The 21,138-nt window shown below is 35.5% G+C and overlaps 1 protein-coding gene across 1 annotated transcript; it reads right to left on the bottom strand.

Moving 5' to 3' along the window:
- Positions 1 to 1,133: 1,133 nt before the first annotated feature.
- On the bottom strand, positions 1,134 to 1,527 carry LOC140513579 (acyl-CoA-binding protein-like). Its single transcript, XM_072623369.1, has one exon. The coding sequence runs from the start codon at positions 1,425 to 1,427 to the stop codon at positions 1,236 to 1,238; it is 192 nt and encodes a 63-aa protein (XP_072479470.1). The 5' UTR covers positions 1,428 to 1,527; the 3' UTR covers positions 1,134 to 1,235.
- Between the last annotated feature and the right edge of the window lie 19,611 nt (positions 1,528 to 21,138).

Raw genomic sequence — 21,138 nt, 5'->3', positions numbered from 1 at the left:
CCAGATTAGGCCCCTTCTACCAAATATAGATAAGAGCAGTTAGAATGACTAACAAGTCTATAGGTGTAGCCCCTAAAACCAAAAGAATCCTGCCAACCCTTTGTAAAGCATTCTTATCTACTTTATTCATGATTGTTGGACTTAAAAGTACCAGAAATCTGCTTAACCTAAATTAGAGCATTTGAAAAAGTTTCAAATTGTGAGACACAAATTCAGTGGAATTATACTGTTCTGAAAAAAACAATGAATATGAAGAATTCAGAAAAGCACAGGAAGATTCTTATGAATGTATACAAAGTGAAATAAATGGAATCAGAAAGATAGTATACACAGTGACTACTTCAGTGTGAGTGGAAAAAAAAACAATGAAAAATTAAAACCTTAACTATGTGTAATTATAACAATGAAGTTTGGCCCCAAAGAAGAGAGATGAAAATATATTTCTCCCTTTTCTTTGTGGAAGAGGGGAATTATGGTGTAGAAAACTGAATATAACATCAAACCATTGGCTATTGGTTACCTAGACCTCCTTCTTTCTTTTTTTTCTTTGTTCTAGGAATGGTTCTTTGGATGGGGAGAGAAAGAATATATTGAAAAATGAAGGTGATTTTTACTACCAATACACCAATAAAATATTTTTTAAAAAATAAAAATTCTCGTTCCCTTTGCCCACTTGAATATAAAACAACACCAGCCTTAACCACTGCTGCCACCTGAGACGTGGCCTGAAATTCTGGGAAGTCTGGTTTCCTGAAACAATCACCCATGCTGCTTTGATTCCCAGAGACAAGTATAGGCCAACCTGAAGTGGCTGATAAACACATTTATCCCTGCATCCTTCTTGTCTACTGTTTGCTATTTGTATGTTTTCAATAAACACAGAATTTATTAATAAATGGAGTGTGGAACTGTTTCTATTCTGTGAGATCACAAATTAACTCAGTTATGAAAAGTGTGACTTTTCCCTTCAAATAATGAAAATAATTCTTTTTTTTTTAAGTAACAAATGTACTTTATTAATTTACAGATTAAAGAAAGCTACTGAGCCACTATCAATATCTTCTTTGCTCTCTAATTCAACAGCTGTGTAACCTGATGGGTCTAGTGTAGCCATGCCAACTCTTATTGCTGAACATTATTTACACGGGTTTGACTTTGATCACGGAATTAGGAAATCAAAGCATTATTTTAGTTTAGCTTCCAAGTGCATGGCTGATGTCTGAATCCAGTTTCTTTTATATTCCATATTTTCCTTTTAGTTCTTTCACTTTTGCAATATAAGCTTTCATGGAATCTTCTTTGGATCTCCCTTTCAAAGCGTTCCAGGCATCCCACTTAACCTTGCCTTTGAAGTCCATCATACCTGGAAGATCTATATTTACATGTCCAACTGTGGCTTGTTGGTAGTGGCTATAGATAAACAACATCTCCTGGTCATCTGGTTTGGCCTTCAGGTTTTTGACTTCTTCTGCAGCTCAGTCACATTCAGCCTGACATGCTGCCAGCTCAAGCAGGGCAGGGAGGATCAGACGAGAGCTTCCAGCTAAAACCTGCACCCTGAACCAAAAATAATTCTTAAAAAAGAGTATAATTTGATGAGATCTGGGTGAAATGAAGTTTATGATATGTGTTAAATAGTCTCAGATCTAAATTATATGGTTCTGTGTAGACATTCCAGGTGCTAAAGTGGCAGATAAAATCTTGGGGGGCAGAAATAAATAAAACTTATCTTTCTTGATACCCCCATAATTTGAATCTTCCATGATGTTATTTCCCACAATAAGATATCCACTAAGAAAAGGACCTATTTTGTCTTTGGTAGTCTGCTAAAGCCTATGAATTTCTTCTCAGAACAATGTTCCTAAATGCATTTTAAAAAATACATAAGAAGAAAATGGCAGTTAGGTGGCACAGTGAATACAGCACTGGCCTTAGATTAAGGAGAATCTGAGTTCAAATCCAGCCTCAGATACTTGACACTTACTGGCTGTATGACCTCAGGCAAGTCACCTAAACCAAATTGCCTTGCCTTTCCCCTCAAAAAAAAATTAAATTAAAATTTAAAAATATAGAAAAAAAGAATTGGATTAAAGTTGAAAACTAAACTTTGAAGAAAGGGAAAAAATAAATAGCACAACAAAGGAAATCAATAATACTGAAATAAATTATTATAATTTTTAAAATTAATTTGTTTTCAGTTTTCTACAATCACTTCTGTATGTCTTAGATTTTCTCCCCCTCCCTTCCCCTTCTCTCCCTGACATGGCATGAAATTTTATATGGGTTCTACACATACATTCTTCTTATACACATTTTCATATTAGTCATATTACACTATTTTTTTAATTATTTTTTTATTTTTTAATGTTTAACAATCACTGCCATACAATTGTGATTTTATCCCCCCCACCTACCCCTCACTCCCCCCTCCCTCCCCACGACTGCATACAATTCTGTATAGATTCTACATATACTTTCCTATTGAGTATATTTTCACTATAGTCATGCTATGTAGTCACATATTACACTATTTTTTAAAAGAATATGACAGACCCCTAGTTAAGAACCCATGACCTAGGCGCAGCACTTCTTAAACTGTGGGTCACCACTGCAACTGAATGCGAGGGTCATGAAAAATTTGACAACAGTAAAAGTTTTCTGACCACACAACAATCAAAAATTAATTCAGAATCAAACTTGTAATGAATCCAAAGTGTTTCTGGCAGCACTTGCCATGTTGCTTTGCATGATTTCACTGTAGCCTTGGTTCTGAACACACAACATGTGCATTTTGCACTGCTCATGCCATCATGCCACACAACATCAACAAAAGCTGTCAAAAACACCTTGGATCAGATTTAAGACTATTGTAAGTTATGAATTGCTTGGTTTTTACTGTATGTACAAAGTTTTATGCTCTTACAGAAACATAATAGTTTAATTATGTAAAATAAAAACTTTTAATATTTTCCTACCATCATTCCTCAGTATGTAAGTATCAAATTAGTATATATTTGGATTGGATTGTGTTAGAATCTTTGATTTTTTTAAATTGCTGTTATCTCTTTCTTTTACAGAAGCATAAGTGTTTAATTGCTATAAGTAAAGACAGAAGCCCTTTAATAATATTTCTCTACCATCACCACTGTATGTGTATGTAAGCATGAACCTCAATTTTTTTTAAATTAAGCACAAATGTACTTTAATAAACTAAAGCTAATATTTATTTGAGAAATTATTAGCAATATTTATTTATGTCTTAGAATAAAATTTTTTGGTTATGGATAAGTGGCTAAATTTAGACAGAAGAGGTTAAAATACTGATGACAATGCGGCAATCTTTGCTACACATAAATTGACAAGAAAAAGAAAATATGTCAAATCATTTTTGCAATATGGACTTACTTCTAATAATGATGATGGTGTGGAAAAACCTCTTTGATTAATTTATAATGAAGTTTTGGCTGTGGAGAGCATGAAACCAGTCAAGATAAAACATCTTAATACCAAGCATGCAGCATACTGCAATAAACTAAAAGAAACAATATTTTGAACAACTTTTAAAATTTTCAAATAAAGAAAAATATTTTGAGAAATTTGTCACTGTCAACCTAAAGTCTTTACTTGCATCTTACAAAACTTTTTATTTCATTGGAAAACTAAAAAGCCCTACATGATAGCAAATATTGTGTTACCTGCTGCTATTAAAATGTCAGAAATAGTTCATAGGAAAAACTATGGGGATAAAAATCATCAGATTTCTGTATCAAATGATACTGTTTCCAAAAGAATTTCTGAAATTAGTAATGACCAATTCTAGTAGCTTATTACTAGGCTTAAGGGCAGCCCAAAGTTTGCAATACAATTAGATGAAACAATTAATATTTCTAACATGGCATAGTGTTACTTTGTGTAAGATATGTTTACAAAGGAAGCATACATGAGGGATTATTGTTTTGTTGCCCTTTGGAAGGGCACCCAAGAGGGGAAGATATATATCTTAAAGTTGATGAATTTTTCACAAATGAAGGTTTACAGTGAAAACACTGCACTGAAGTCTGTACAGATGGTGCTGAAACAATAATGGGCAAGAATGCTGGATTTTTAGCAAAAGTTAAAGCTGGTGGCAATGAATATGCCACTTTTACTCAATGCATGATCCATCAGGAGGTACTCATAGGCAAAAAAAAAAATCACTGAAGTTAGATGTTATGCTTCACAATGTTATCAAAATCATTAACTTCATTAAAAGTCATGCCCTTAACAGTTGTTTGTTTTCAAACCTTTGGAAAAACATGGACTCTAATTTTATTACATGTAGAAGTAAGGTGTCTCTCAAGAGAAAGAAGCTTAAACATGTTATTGAAATTGAAAGATGAAGTTGTTATATTTTTGACTGAGCAGAAATCTAATTAGTTAATTTTTTCATAATGACTTTTGGCTTTCAAAACCATGTTATTTGTCAGGTATATTCAAAGAACTCAGTGATTTAAACATGTTGCTTCAAGGAAAAAAATTGTAACATTTATGTTAAAAGATAAACTTAGAAGTTTTACTAAAAAAGTTAACATATGAAAGAAGAGAATGGAAAATGGTTCTTAAGAAATGTTATAGCTACAGATGATTTTATAATTGAAAATAACCTTCCCAAAGATTTAATTATCAATTGATCATCTAAAGTGCCTAAAGACATAGTTTCAGAAATTCTTCCCTTCAAATTTTGATTCTAAAAAATTAAGTTGTATTCCTAAACCATTGAAATCAAAAAGTCAGTCATCTGCCATTAAAAGCTGAAGAAGACTTTGCTGAGCTATCAAACAACATGAGTCTAAAACCCGAGTTTCCTAAAAAATTGTTAAATGAATTTTGGCTTGGAATTAGGACAGAATTTCCAACAATTTCTGAAATGGCCCTAAACATACTTCTGTCAGTTTGTACTATGCATTTATGTGAAGCAGCATTCTCAGCTTTGACAATTATAAAATCAAAGTATCAATCAACTCCGACAAACAATGAAGATGCTCTTTGTTCGGCAGTATCAAATATTCTGCCAAGATTTAATTCTTTATGTAAAAATAAACAAGCACATGCATCTCATTAGTATGCAAATTTGTTTTGCTTTAATACGTAGCAAAATTGTATGTATACCAAAGAATTGTTTCCAAATAAATTTTTTATGATTTATTATCAGTAAATGTTTAATTTGTGTACCTGTTTTATATACCTATATATCCAGAGTTGCATAAAAATTTCTTGGGAGAAAAGACGCTATAAGTGGAAAAAGTTTATGAAGCCCTGATTTAGAGAAATGTTTTCCCTAAGCAGTAGTGGTAGAGAAGCATTACTAGAGAAGTATTCCAAGTAATTTAATTCAATGAATGCGTATTAAGTTCCTACTCTATGCAGAGAGCTGTGCCAAGCCTCAAAGGATATATGAAGATTCAACAAGACACAGGTCAGACCCCATGGAGCTTACATGTGGTCCCAAAGAATCTTCTGGGAGAAAATAAAAAGGGGTAAGTTATTGTAAGTGCCCATTAGATTCCTAAATGAAAAAGGTCTTTCCTTAGAGGATGCAATTTATTGATTGACATTTGAGGAACTTTAGATGTACTTTTAGGTGGTTCCTGAGTGCCTTTTTCCTGACCCAAAGACATTGTGCAGAGCTCCAGGGAATTTCTGAGTGGCCAGCCTGAAAGCTCTCTCATGTGGGGACCAAGTAATATGGAAGGTGGCCTTTTAGCATGGGCCACAAAAATGTATCCACTTAACATCAGTTAACATCCATTGAGCAAGGCCATTCATGCTCCTGCACAGTGCGAGGAATTCATCTCCCTAAGAAACAAATTATTTATCATGAGCTATATAAGAGACTCTTTATTCAGCATGGCATACCACATAGAGCTCCAGGTACAGACCTCCCACTATTCATTGCATTTCCATTCTGGACATAAATTTATGGCTTTTCCTTAATGAGCAGTGCACTTAAATCACTAGTCTTAGTACTCAGTGTTCAGTGGGTGTCAGATATGGAGCCAGGAAAACCTGAGTTTAAATCCTGTTTCAGACACTTACTATCTGTGTTACCCTGAGCAGGTCATGTAACCTCTCACTACCTCAGTTTCCTCATTTGTAAAATAGGGATTAATAATGTCACTTATCTCTCAGGGTTGTTGTGAAGATAAAATGAGATATTTATAAAGTACTTTGTAAACTTTAAAAAGCTATATAAATGTTAGCTAACATTATATTATCACTATTACTGTCAAAAAGCAAATTCAATATCTGTCACTTTAAAATATTTCATCTTAAGCTTTGTGCACAGGTTATCAAATGAAACTCTTCATATTTTCCACCAAAATTATGTCAATTACCACAACCACTTAAATATGAATCTCTGTATTTGTGGAATAAATTCATAATTGAATTCACTGATTCAATTAAACAGACAATAATTAAGTATCTACTTCCCAAGTCACTGTGCTACACATTAGGGATACAAAGATAGACAAAAAAACAGATGTTTTTTCTCAATATACTTATAGTCTGATGGGAAGAAGGACAAATACACAAGTAACCCTGATCCCAGAGACACCAAGATAAGTGCATAAAAGGGGTCAAGGTCAGGTGCTATGAGAAATTAGTAGAAGGCTCAATCACTTTCACTTAGCAGGAATCCAGTAGGCTTCATGCAGAAGGAAGGATGTGAATTGGGCCTTGAAGAAAGGGAGGGATTTCAATGCTCATGATATATGTGACAACTTTGTGTGACCTTGGGGCCACTGCATTTGTTCTCTGTAGTGATATAGTCCAATTCATGTCTTATACTGCCTTCCTTAACCCTATGGATAGGCAATGTTGTCAATATATTAATTATTTGGAGAGGGAGCATAATATCTGAATTCTCTCCCGTGAGGTACATGATTAAAACCACCATCCAAGGGGTCTCATGAGTATCTCTCAGCTTCAGTGCTATCATCTGTAATCTCATCGGTAAAATGAGAATAATAATAGCACCTACATATCCCTGGGTTGTTATGAGGACCAATTAAGAAAGTCTTTCTAAATTTTAAAGCACTATACAAATGTTATCTTTCTTAATGATTATTGTCATTACTATCTCACCAACCTATGGGGTTTTCAATAGCTCTCAATCTTCCCTGTTCTGATTTCACCTTTGCTGTGGTACTGTTTGGGTAAATTTGGGGAATGCCTATCTGGGTGCTTGGCTCCTCTCCAAAGCCTACCACTGGCAGGTTGAGAAACAGAGTACAGCAGCAATCACAGTTAGCTTTCAATAAAGCCCCAAAATCTCCATCCAAAAATGTTAGTCCCATCCTTGTGGCAACCTCATTCAGAACATGAAGCATGACTTCTATATCAGGCCAGAATAACAATGAAAATCTGGGCCCACAACAGCCTACACAGCCTCTCAAGGGCATATGAAGACAAAAAGGAACCCTGAGATTTATATTCCTGTATGGAAAACTCATCATTTCTTTATGATATCGCACAATTCTGTTTCACTTTTTAGGAGGTTAGGTGAGGGAGGGAGGGAAGTTCTCAATTCCCCACTGTGCTATAGAAATATTCACTATACAGGAAAGGAAAAGAAAAAGATTATCAGTGGGAAAAAAATGAATCATAAAAAAAACAGCAATATAATATACTAAACTGATTACTAATCAGAAGAAAATACTAGGTTAATCAAAAATAACAAATGCTTTAAAATGAAATATGAAATTATCTCCCACAGCAATATTTCTAGCCAATATCAGAAATAGAATGTATAAATGACCAAAGAATATGAACAGGCAGCTTTCAAAATAGGAAACTTAAATTGTTAATGATCACTTGAAAAAATGTTCAGTCTCATCAATAATCAGGTATTCAAATTAAAATAAACAATTGTAAAGTAGCACCTTGTACAAATTAGCAAAAACAACTAAAAGCAACAAAACTCAGTGTTGGTAGGACTGTAGAGGAACTGGTGAAATTACTGATGAGACTGCAAATGGTGAATTTTTCTACATTACACACATAGAATTACAAATACAGAATAGGAGAGCAATCAGACAGAAATCTAGTTATGAAAATGAACATATCCTTTAATCCAGTAATTCCATTTTGAAAAATATACCCTGATTTTTTTATGAAAAAACAGCAAGAAAGCTATCTGTTAAAAATGATCATAGTAGCATTAGATGTAATTAGGGAGAAAAAAATTAGAAAGAAACATTCTAAATGCCTAGTAATAGAAAACTGGTTAAATAAATCACAGTACCTTAATGTAATTGGACACAATGACACTATAATGGAATCAAGACTGATGAGTATATGGATTACAAAAAAACCTAGAGTATGACTGAAAAATTATTATGATAATTTAAATTTCAAAAGTAATTCATTTAAATGCAAGCAGTTCCTAAGGGAGCTTAGCTGTGTTAACGTACAATATTAAATTTTTAATGTTATTCAATTTTTAAAAAGAGAATGTATGTTTCTTTGAAATCATGTTTTGTAATTTTCAAAGGAAACCCTAACCATCAATAGCACTGTGAAAAAAAATACTCCAAATCACCAATAAAAGAAATGCAAATTAAAATACTGAGGTTCAGTACATAACCATCAAATTGATCAAGATCATAAAAGACATCAACACTCAAGCAGAGAAGAATTATGTAAACACAGGCACAGCGATACGAATATTGGTAGAGCTGAGACTTTACCAATCATTTTGGAAAACTCCTTAGAATCTGTCAGGAGAGTTGCAAAACTGTTCATATCCTTTGACCTAGCGATTCTGCTATTAGGCATGAACCCCACGGAGATCAAAGAAAGAAAAAAAGCTCTCACATATACCAAATATTGACAGTAGCACTGTTGGTAGAAGTAGAGGGAGGGAGGGGTAGAGGGAGGGAGGGGTAGAGGAAGGGAGAGAGACAGCGACAGAGAGAGAGAGAGAGAGAGAGAGAGAGAGAGAGAGAGAGAGAGAGAGAGAGAGAGAGAGAGAAAGAAGAAGAAGAAGAAGAAGAAAAAGAAAAAGAAGAAAGAGAGAGAAAGAAAGAAAGAAAGAAAGAAAGAAAGAAAGAAAGAAAGAAAGAAAGAAAGAAAGAAAGAAAGAAAGAAAGAAAGAAAGAAAGAAAGAAAAAGAAAAAGAAAGAAAAGGAAGAAGAAAGAAAGGGAGGGAGGGAGGAAGGAAGGAAGGAGGTGCTCATTGATTGGGGAATGACTGAACAAGTTGTGTTAATAGAATAGAATGTTATTTTACCATAAGCAATGAGGAATTAAGAGAAATTAAAGGAAGGCCTATCTAAACTGACAGAGAACATTGATTTTGATAATGTAATGAAAACACTGTGAAGCAACTGAATTCAAATTTGTCTATAACCATATGGGTTCCAGAGGACAAGTGATTAAATACACATTCAATCTCTTGAAAGAGAGGTGGAAGTTTATAGATGACAATGTATACTTTGAGACATACCTGCTATTTTGGTTGGTTTTGTCCCTGTAATCTTAGACAAATCATATAATTTCCCTGGGCCTCAGTTTTCTTATCTGTAAAATAAAAGAGTTGAAATAAATTTTACTATGCCTTTCCAGTTAATCAAAAATCCTTGACAGATTTCTATCATTGTTATCCTAAAACATCAAGATTACTAAACTGTCCAAGTTTTACTTCTCTCAGATCCTGAAAGAGGTTAACGATATCATTGATTTAGATACATCCTCCAAAAATTATATGTCCTTGGTGCCTGCTCAACCTGTTTAACTCTCATCCACATCCTCTCATAAGTTTGCCAAAGGAGATCCATCTGACATGCTAGAGGCCTTCTTCAGTTCCTCCTAAAAACCCTCCTGAAGTACTAGTGGAATACTCAAGATGCACACATGGTGCAACTCCTATCCATGTCACTGGTGACCAGCACATCTTTTTTGCATTCATTTCCCTGATGGCATCATTTCTTCCTGTTCATCCTTGAAGTTGCTTTGTGGTTATAGACTTCATTTGTAGTAGCAAAAGTATTATTAGGAAAAGAAATTAAGATTTGCAAGAATATAACCAACCAAAAAGAGAGAGAGAGAGAGAGAGAGAGAGAGAGAGAGAGAGAGAGAGAGAGAGAGAGAGAGAGAGAGATGTACTACAGTAGTAAAGTGAAACTGATATAAACAGAGAATAAATATCAAGGGTTTCATTGGTCTTTATCTTTCACTTTTTTAAGTGCTTTGGTATTTTTGCCAAGATGAGGGAATGACTTATACCAAAAGAAAATTAGTTTGGTATGAGGGTATTTACTATTCTTTCCTTTTACATGTGTATTTTATTTCTCTCTCATTTTTTCCCAAAAATGACCAGACCTTGAACTCCAGACTCTGTTCCCAATATTGTTGCTAGTTGGTGGTATGACCTTTGGAGCTGTCATTTTGTCTTCCTAGTTTGTATTTGTAATGTTTGGAAAGCTCTTATATAATGATGATGATGATGATGGTGATGATGATGATGATGATGATGATGATGATGATGATGATGATGATGGTGATGGTAGTGATGATGGTGATGGTGATGGTGATAATGATGGTGGTGGTGATGATGATGGTGGTAGTGATGATGATGATGGTGGTGGTGGTGGTGGTGGTGGTGGTGATGATGATGCTGATGATGATGATGATATTTATTCCCTTCCCTACCCACCCCTCCGTACTTCCTAGTTCTCCTTGCCTTCCATCTGTAAATGCTGGTGATATTCTCAGGAATGTGAAAATTTGTTCAAACCTGCAAAACATTTTTGGCTATTTTGTATCACAGCAAGTGAGCATTTACTCTTCTATCAAGGGACAAGGCTACATGGTTAAAGCCATAATAACTCTGAAGATCCATTTTTATATTTCCAAAGCATATTCTGACCATGTCGCTCCTCTAGTCAAGAAGCGTCAGGGGTTCCCTACTGTCTCTTGGATAAAATATGAACTCTGCTTGGCATTTAATGTCTTTCATAATCTAGTTCCAACTTATCTTTCCAGAATGATCTCACCTTACTTCCTGTCACAGATTATAGTCTAAACAAATTGGGCCATTTACTGTTCCTTATATAGAACATTCTAACTTAAAACCCTGAGGTTCAAGGTGCACCCCAAGTACTACTTCTTACAAGAGGCCTTTCCAGATGTCCCATGTTGTTACTACTCTAACTCTCCACCCCCAAAAACATTACTTTGGATGTAATAGATACATATTGGTATTGGTATTAACATATCTACATTATGTAAAGATACACATACACATATATATTTGTATATGTATGTATATACATATATGAGAGAGTTTTTATTTATCAATATGCATCTTTTGCCTCCATAAGAATGTAAGGTCCTTGAAATACTATTTCTTTTCTGTCTTTGTGTCTCCAGTACTTGGCACATAATAGACACTTTAAAAAATGTTTGTTGGATTGGATTAAACTAAACTGAACTGAATGGAATTGAATTAAATTGAACAGGATGGAACTGAACTCAGATAGACGAAACATATAGAGGGATCACCCCAGAAGTTTTGTTTGGCTGGATCAGAGAGTAAAAGCCTGGTTGGAGTAAAACCAGAAGATAGTTTAGTAAGGAAAGAGCTATTGATTGAAAACTCTGAAGTTCATGGTCAGGAATTTTAGGTTGATTAGTTGCCTTTCCCACAGTGCCCTGGGAAGTTTCATAGACAACATCTAAATACTCAGAGGAGGGACGTGCTGAGTATTAATTGAGTTTGTGGCAAATTTCTGGTTTTCCTCTTCCAAAGACCATACCAAATAAAATCTAATTATGATATTCTTCAATAAAATTTCTCTGTCAGTGATGTGTGTGTCTGGGAATAGAAAGCAATTAGTTGCTCTGTTTTTCATCCCTTCTCACTGTATGATCATTGGAGACAAATATTCTCTGAAGCTATATAAAGAAAAGAAAAGGCAGCATGGTGTGGTGATAACTACACTGAACTGAGAACCAGATGGCCTGGGCTCTTATCCCTGCTCTGCCATTAACTTGCTGAGTGACCTTGGATAACTCTCTTAACTTCAGTGGGACTCAGATTCCTCTTCCATAAAATGAGGCCATTGGACTTCATGATTTTTTAAGGTCCCCTAATTTGTCATCCTATGACCCCCCAAGTGCATAGACAGGATCATTTTTTGTCCTTTCTGATTTTCCTCAAAGCTATAATAAGTTGATAATTAACAATGTTAAAGTAATAATAACTGTCATGCATGCCAAGTTTCTACGAATTTTTTCTCACATGTGATATATATACCTCACTAAAAACAATTGAAATTGGCATTATGGCATCATTTTATTACATAGCTAAGAAATTGCATCAATCCAGAAGAAGGGACACCTTCAGAAGAGTTTTTCATATCATCGCAAAGGGAAAGAAACAAGTTCTGACTTTTTAACATGTATTTACTTGCAAAAGTTCCTAATGTTGCATTTGAAAAAAAGAGAGAAACAATAAAATGTTCCTTCCCCTTGATAATACAATTATAAGTGGTACTCAGATTTACCGCTTTACTCCTGTAGTTTGAGATCTTATTCCAACTCATTTCATTATGTAAAAAACCAATAGAGGTTCCCTGAAATTAGAATTTGTTGTTGTTATTGTTGTTTCTTGTGGAACTGAAGATAGTTAGGTAGTGCCATGGATAGAGTGTTGGACTTGAGTCCAAGAAGATCTGAGTTTAAATTCTTCCTCAGATACATACTATCTGTGTAGCCTTGGGCCAATCCACTACCTCAGTTTCCTCATCTGTAAAAATGAAGATAATAACAACACCTTGCCTCATGATCAAAAGAGATAATACATGTAAAGCACTTTGTAAATTGCAAAGTATGATATAAATGCTAGGAAATAAATTAGAAAAAGATCTGAAGAACAGGAGAACCATAGGGCAGAATTCATCCTATCATCCTTCAACTAATATTTATTAAGTCCCTACTATGTGCAATGCACCTCCACTAGATGATAGAGAAGATCCCTGTCCTCAAGGAACTTATACTTTACATGGGGTAAGGGAATCTAAAAAAAAAGAAGTACTGGTTAAGAGACTAGTTCCTTGGAACTTTGTGTCATTCAATTCAATTCTATGAACATTAAGCACCTACTATGCACTGACCCTACTGGCATCTGTGTAAGTACATAAATGCTGATCTCTTAGACTGGAAAATCACTTCAGGAAGCTTTCAGCTACACATAGAAAAAATTCCTTTGATGCTGACCAATAATAAAGGAGCTTCAAGGTAGGCCCACCACTGGTAAAAACAGGTGAAATTGTTTTCAGCTCTCTTCTAGCTCCCCTTTGCTGGTCTCTTTCCTTGTTGATACTTCCCTCCCCTAGATTCCATATTCTCATTCAGTCACCTGGCTGCTCAGAGACACCATCTCCACCCTCATTACTCTCACCTAGGTATATCATTCTCAGGCAGTAGCCCATGTTTTGGGCAGTGCTGATCTACATTGCTTGAAGGTGTTTCCACACTGAGAATTCCATATATTATTTAAATCATGTGTTCAGTTAAAGAACAATAAAAAAATCCTTCTACTCTCCATCATGCCTCCTCTTTTGCAGCCTGATAGAACTACCTTCTGTTATATGAATAATTCTATCCTCATTTTAATCTCCCTGTCTTTGATCAAGCTTTGTCTCCAATTTGTTTTGCAACACAACTTAAAGACCTGACACTTATTTATTACTTATTTTGCTCTTTGTTCACAATAAATTGAATGAAATGTCATGAAGAATGTTTCCTCCCTTACCTAGAATTCCTCTTTGGTGGCCCTTATTTATAATTCAGTTATTTGAGAAGTTGGCAGAAGTCTAATATCAGGATGTAAATGCTACATATGCTATAATTACCCTATGAATTTGGTCTTATCTATCTGCCACCAAGTTCTATAACCCAGCTGGATCCAATGTCATGTCTTGGAAATTCATAGTTGTCCCAAGTGATATCCTGAGAAGTTATTCAATAAATATCTATTTTAATACTATTTTATTTTCCCTCACTTACATGTAAAAACAATTTTTAACATTCATTGTTTTTTGTTTGTTTTGAGTTCCAAATTCCATCTCTGCTTTCCTTCCCTTCTTTTCCTTTCCCTTCCCTTTCCCTGAGATGGTAAGCATCTGATATAGGTTATATATATATATATATAAAATCATGCAAAACATTTCCATATCAGTCATTTTGTACAAGAAGACAAGAAGGAAGTGTAAGAAGAGATATTATGACATCTTGTTTTGCTTCCACAAAATTTATTGGGAGATAATCAAGAGTTGTGGGGAAGTTCGCTTATTTTATTTTACTAAGATAGTAACCATCATGGGCCAGGGGGACTAGAAAGGTCAAAATGGAAAAAACAGTTCAAGTCTGAGGAGTCATACCCAAGTCACAAGTACCCTCATGACCATGCCTATGTAATCTACATACAGAGGGAATATAGGGAAAGGAATCTGAGGAATTTGACTAATCTTGTCCAGGAAGGACAGAACTGTGTAACCTCACTCCTGCCTCTGTATCAGTGTGGTGTTCCTAGTGAGCACCACACTTGCTTTCTCACTAGAAGCAGAATAAACACCTTCCTCTGTCCACCCTATTTCTGAGGTTTTTCAGTGAGAAGGGGTTTGTGGTGCTAAGGGGCATATCACACGGATCTTCTTAATGAATTACACTATCAGCAGTAGGCAATAGTAGCTCGTCTTGGACTAACTCCCTGACCCTGCCTGGGAAGTCCTGTGATCCCCACAGACATGTTTAGAAGCATATCACATGTATCTTCCTAAGGGCACACTACCAGAGAAGCAGCAAGCAGCTCATCCAGAGCTAACTCCCTGACCCTGCCTGGGAAGCCTTGTGATCCTCACAGCCAAGTTTCTCATTGAAGGAAGGGAGGGAAAAAGGGAGGAAGGAAGAAAGGAAGGAAGGAAGGAAGGAAGGAAGGAAGGAAGGAAGGAAGGAAGGAAGGAAGGAAGGAAGGAAGGAAGGAAAATAGTATGTTTCAGTCTATGTTCAGACAACATCAGTTCTTTCTCTGGAGGTGGATAAAATTTCTCATCTTGAGTCCTTTGGGATGGTCTTGATTTATTGTATTGCTGAGAATAGACAAGTCATCCACAGTTCATCATACAATATTTCTGTTACCAATGTACAATGTTCACCTGGCTCTGCTCACTTCACTTTGCATCAGTTCATGTATGCCTTTCCAGATTTTTTTTGAAAATCATCTAGCTTGTCATTTATTATAGCATAATAATATTCTATTACAATCATATACCATAATTTGTTCAGTCATTCCCCAATTGATTGATACTCCCTTAATAAATAAACATTTATTAAGCACTTATTAAGTGTCAGACACTGTGCCAGAAGCAAGAGACAATCCCTTCCTTCAACAAGCTCACAAACTAATGTGGGAGACAACAAGCAAACAAATATATACAAACACACTACATACAGGATAAATAGGAAATCATTAACAGATGGAAGTTACTAGAATTAAGAGAAATTTGAAAGGCTACTTGTAGAATATGGGATTTTAATTGGAACTTAAAGAAAGCCAAGGAAGTCAATAGGTAGAGATGAGCAGAGAGCGTACTTCAAACTTTGAGGACAGCCGACAAAATGTCTGGAGCTAAGAGATAGAGTGTCTAGTTTGTGGAACAAAGATGCTAGTGTCCGTGAATCTACAAGAAGATGAAAAAGGTACAAGAAGACTAGAAAAGCAGGGAGGGGCTAGGTTATAAATGGTTTTGAACACCAAATAGATGATTTTGAATTTGATCCTAGAAGTGATAGGGAGTCACTGCATTTTACTGTAGGGAGAGTGACATGGTTAGACCTGTACATTAGGAAAATCACTTTGGTAACTGAATGGAGGATGGATTGGAGTGGTGAGAGACTTGAGGGAAGCAGATCCATCAGTAGACTATTGCAATAGTCCACAAATTTATTATGCATTTATTTATTATATTGCAATAGTAGAGGAGTTATGAAGCTAATGCAGAGAAAGATTCATAAATATTCTAAGACAGGCCTTTTGGGCCAGATCTGCCCCCAGGTTATCTTGGAAGGAAGATAGTCTCCTGGGATGAGTTTGTGAGAATGTATTCCCCATGGAATTCACTCCATTAGACACAAAAGCTTAAATGGAACCTAATAGACAAGGCATCTTTGGCTAGCTTCTACTACAATTTCTTCCTGTTATCTGGTACTTTGGAACATGTGCTGGGCATTAAATAGTTTTTTTAGTAATTCTAACAGTCCCAGAAAATTTAAAATAATTTATTCGAAAACTTAGTTAAAAGAGATAAAGTTAATTCTGTTTTTTAAAGTCAAAGAATCAGATTTTGCCAGAAAGTCTGGATTTTTTTTTAAGTTCATTATGTGTTCTATGGCAGTTTGTAAATTCCATTACTGGATGAGAAAAGTTGCTTACCTAAACTCCATACTTCCTTCGTTACATAACATAATGTTTTCTACATAGTAGGTATGTATTAAAGGTTGAATTTTAATTTAAACTGGGATTTTTCTCTGTAAACACTTGCATATGAAACCTGAAATGTCTTGCAAAAGTGCCATAAATATTTTTAAGTTATACACAAATTGAGATGATCTCAAAGTAACTGAAGCAAGCAAATTTCAAATAATAAATGAATGTCTAATTTCAGTGCCTATTTCATGGAATGGAATTGTTACTATGAATACCTAATATAAAACTAATAGCTCTCATTGAACGCTTCAACAATGACAAATACAGGGCATTTTTCTACACTTAATGAATCATTCTCTTTAAAAGATGCTTGGTTGCACAAAGAAGTAATTTTTCCAGAAAACAAATATAAAATATATAAAATATAAAAAAACCCTTCCCCATAACGATCTTCCTCATCACAGTTTCTATATATTGCATGTTGACATAAGAAATTAAACAGGAATTTGAGAGGGGTAGTTTTGCAAAAGCCAGCGGACAACATCAAAAAAAAAAGCTTGAAACTCAAATACATAAAATATATGTATAGTATTGTATAATATCAACATATTTTATCTCTTAATGTCATAATAATTCTGACTTGTCTGGTACAAAGGGAAAGCCAAAAAATTTTATGCAAATTTTCCAGACTGTGGAGTGCCCCATCGCTAGTCCTCTCCTTTCCTCCCAACACAATGTGTAAAAGGATAACTGTAATCAGTTAGCCAGCAAGCAATTTATTAAGTGCTTACTATGTGACAGGCACTGTGCTAATCTTTGAGGTACAAAGAAAAATTGCAGAAAAGACCCTACTCTTGAGGAACTCACATTCTACTGGGGGAGATAACACACAAACATGATGTACATGTACCTACAGGGTAAATTGGAGTTAATCTCTGATACAAGACACTGGCTTGAAGGGGAACCAAGAAAGTCTTCTTGAAGAAAGTGGCATTTTAGATGAGACTTGAAGGAATGAAGGGAAGCCAAGAAGAGATAAAGGTGAAGAGAGACAGCATTCAAATTATGAGAGACAACCAATGAAAATGCATCACCCATGTTGGGAGATGGAATGTCTTGTGTGAGGAATGACAGGAGAACCAGTATACCTGGATCAGAGAAGTACATGAAGGGAAGTATGAAGCTTGAGAAAACTGAGAAGGGAAGAAGGGTCTAGGTTATGAAGGGCTTGAAAACTCAGCCAAATTTCATATTTGATCCTAAAGGTAATAGAGAGTCATTGTCATTTATTGAGTGGTGGCAGGAGGGAAGGGGGTCAGACTTGTACGTTAAAACAGGAATGAGACTCAAGAAATGCCATTATCTCTCCAAATAATGAAAATTTGGGGTAACTCAAAAAGATAGTGCAGAGAAACATGATGGATACCTAAAGGCTACAATATAATGTCAATGATGACTTGTGCACATTAAGTAGCATAATATCCTCCAAGTAATACACGATCAGAAAAGAAGATGGGCTAGTCTTGTAATAAAGGCAAGAGATAATATGTGAATAACTCCAAGTATTGACTCTTTCCATATAAAGTTCAAAATAAAGTCTTCTAGCCCATTGTTGGGTAGATTGGGTATAGAAGAATTATGGTAAGGCATGATACACAATGAGAAAGGGTGGATTTGTTAGTCTGCACCAGTACAGGAACTACCCACAATCAATGAAATCACAGACCCATTCAATTAAGGGAGCTTTTTTAATGTGTTGATTTTTAGCTATAAAAATAAATGCTTGAAATCACACAAGACATAGACCAGTGTGTTTCAGTCCACAGCCTCTTAATATGTACTACATAACTTGGATTCCAAATATGACGCACTATTCAAGGAAGGAAAGGAGTCAGGCCCTAGAGAGCTAGGCTAGATTGCTCCTTGGGAAATTGCTCTTACAAAGACAGACTATTAAGGCCTTTCATCCTCTGAACAATGGTCTGCCTATCAATTCTGCCCCCTTAGTATAAATTTCTTATTGTTTAGAGAAGATCATTCATACGTAGCAAGCTTAATATTCAAAGAATTGATCTTATCACACCAAGAGCCTTGTGCCTCCATAACATTTGGTAAATGTCTTCCAGTCCAAACTGAGGCTTTATAGGAGTGTTACGCAGCCTCTGAAGGAGGGAATACGTATTTCTATTCACCATCATTGAACAACTCACACCCTAGCAGTCCTATTTCTCCTACACCAAAGACAAGGGCTCAGTCCAGAGTAAGGATGTAGCAGAATCTGCCCTTGCAATGTCCTTACACTGGATCAATAGTATTGAAGGTAGCTGTTAATAAAAAGAACCAATATCACTTAGGATGACATACTTCCCAGTATGGCTCAAGACACTTAAGTTTCAATTCCAAGACTTCAGCTCACTTGAAAGGGATCCAGGAATACAAAAATCTTACTGAGGAACAAGAGGAAAATGTTTTGAATTTTGAATCAGAGGACCTGAATTTAATTCCTGATTCAGCCATTTATAACCTGTGTGATATTTCCTCCCGGGGCCTCACCCCAAATGTAAAATGAAGGGGTTTGATTCGATGTCTCTTCTAGTTCTAAATCTTTATCCTATGATTCCAGAGCTGTTTGGGGGGAATCTCAGGGGAAGGGCATTATTTCAGCCAGGAGAGTAATATTTAGCATGGAAAAGCAAGGGTTCTTTAAACAGAAATATAATATCAGAATAGAAAGCAGTGAACTGGTGATCAGAACACATTTATGATGACAACTCAAATGGCAACTTTTGTTCCATTTCTATTCTTCTAATAGGTTTTAATTAGCTCTGTAGCCATCAAGCTATGTGAGACAGGGTACAAGGAATATTTTATTTCAGAGGCTGATTCATGTAGTGAATTATTAGGAATAAGTCCTAACATAAATTTAGTGACTCTCACTGAACATCTCAAACTATACCTAGGATTCTATTGGATATAAAGAATTCTCTTTAGAAGGGGTTAATATGCTTAAATGGTGGCATGATTCACCCAGGTCTCAAATAATGAATTCCTAGACTTAAAAAAAAGTGGGGGATGGGGTAATCTTGATGATCCAAGAAATGCATTTATAGCATCTCTAGGAATATAGGATAAACATGGGATGCATAAGCTGAGTGGCCAAAAGCAACAAATTCCCCAGTCTTGTCCCTCTTACTCCAACCATTCTACTACCTTAGAGGAACTGAGCAGTCCTGTACTGTGCTCTAAGGTCCTGCAGATTTGAATTCATAATGAAAAAAAGTAACCTTTTATTGTATTTCTTGCCTTCTCGATGGGTGGGGGAGGGGCAAAGGGAGAGAGAGAATTTAGAACTGAAAATAAAAAATTTAAAAATAATAATAACCTTTCTCCACTGGGTTCCCAGTGCAAACTGATTATTATCACTGCCTAAAATCAGGTTAGGTTATTGCATTTCTAATGTCTGCACTGCCATTTTATCTTGGGAGTTTCATTTGGGAGGTCGCCTCCACCAAATAGTATATATCCCCATGCCTCATTATATGGAAAAGACTTGGTTTCATGAAAACTGTCTGTAAGTTAACAAAAAGTCCCTATAATGAAAACCCTGTTTCCTTTCATTTTTAATTGTGGAATATTTCTAGAGCTCCCAAAGGTACCCTCTCTACCCTAGCATGTACAAATAGCAAACTTCTAAGTAACTGTTCAGTTTTTGTGTGTTCTGAACCTATAATTTAATTGGAGAGAGCTCTCATATCATTCTGGTGAGGAACCCCCTTCACCAGTGTAGATGGGCATCTGCTCTGCATTTAAAGTCTTAGAGATACTTAGAGAAAAGAGAACTTAGTTGATTTGTCCAACTGCATAAAGCTAGCATATCAGAGGCAGGACTTGACCCTGAAGCTGCTCCCTATCTATTATGCCACATTTATCAAAGTAGAAAAAAGGTAAGATGAGGTATAAGAAGACAGACACAAAGCAAATATGAAATAAATTCATCTCAGTGCCCATTAGCCAGCAAATCAATGGGTTAAAGTTTAACACTCAACCTGATGATGGGAGTGAGAGAGACCTTGAAGATGAGAGTGACTCAAAGGGTCCCATTGTGTCAGAACAAAAAAAAATTAACTAAAAATCAAAAGAATCTTAAAACATAAGATAGTTTTCTTGTTGCTTATATGAGAATGAATTTAGTTAGCAGAGGACAGGAGAAGCACAGACCCTTGGGGTATGGTGTGGGTGTGTATCATGCCTATCGTGCAGAGGAATTTGCCCATCATGATACACAGTGATCCATAAAGTGAAAAATCAGTATAAATTTCTATTCTCCTGCAAAGGAAAAACTCAGAAAACAAATATTCCTATAGCAACTGATACATATAGCGACTCTAATGCAAGCAGTTTTAGTCAATACGAGAAGCCAAACCAGAAATTACATTACTCTCCAGAGATCTATCTATGTCATAAGTACTTAGGGCTACTTCCACCTTGGCTATAATAAACTTTTAAGAATGAGGGGGAGGGGAGGAGGAATGGGGCAGGAAGAGAGGTGGAAGAGAGACTTGAGCTTTCTGTATAATAATATATTGGAGAAAATGAGATTGCAGTCATTCCTGACTGATTTCTAGATTCTTCTTCTCTGTTGGCTTGTTAGCCAATGAACACTGAGA

The sequence above is a fragment of the Notamacropus eugenii genome, chromosome 7, assembly GCF_028372415.1.
Source record: "Notamacropus eugenii isolate mMacEug1 chromosome 7, mMacEug1.pri_v2, whole genome shotgun sequence".
Taxonomy (NCBI): domain Eukaryota; kingdom Metazoa; phylum Chordata; class Mammalia; order Diprotodontia; family Macropodidae; genus Notamacropus; species Notamacropus eugenii.
The sequence above is the reverse complement of the archived record's forward strand: the minus strand, read 5'-3'. Positions and strand labels throughout refer to the sequence as shown.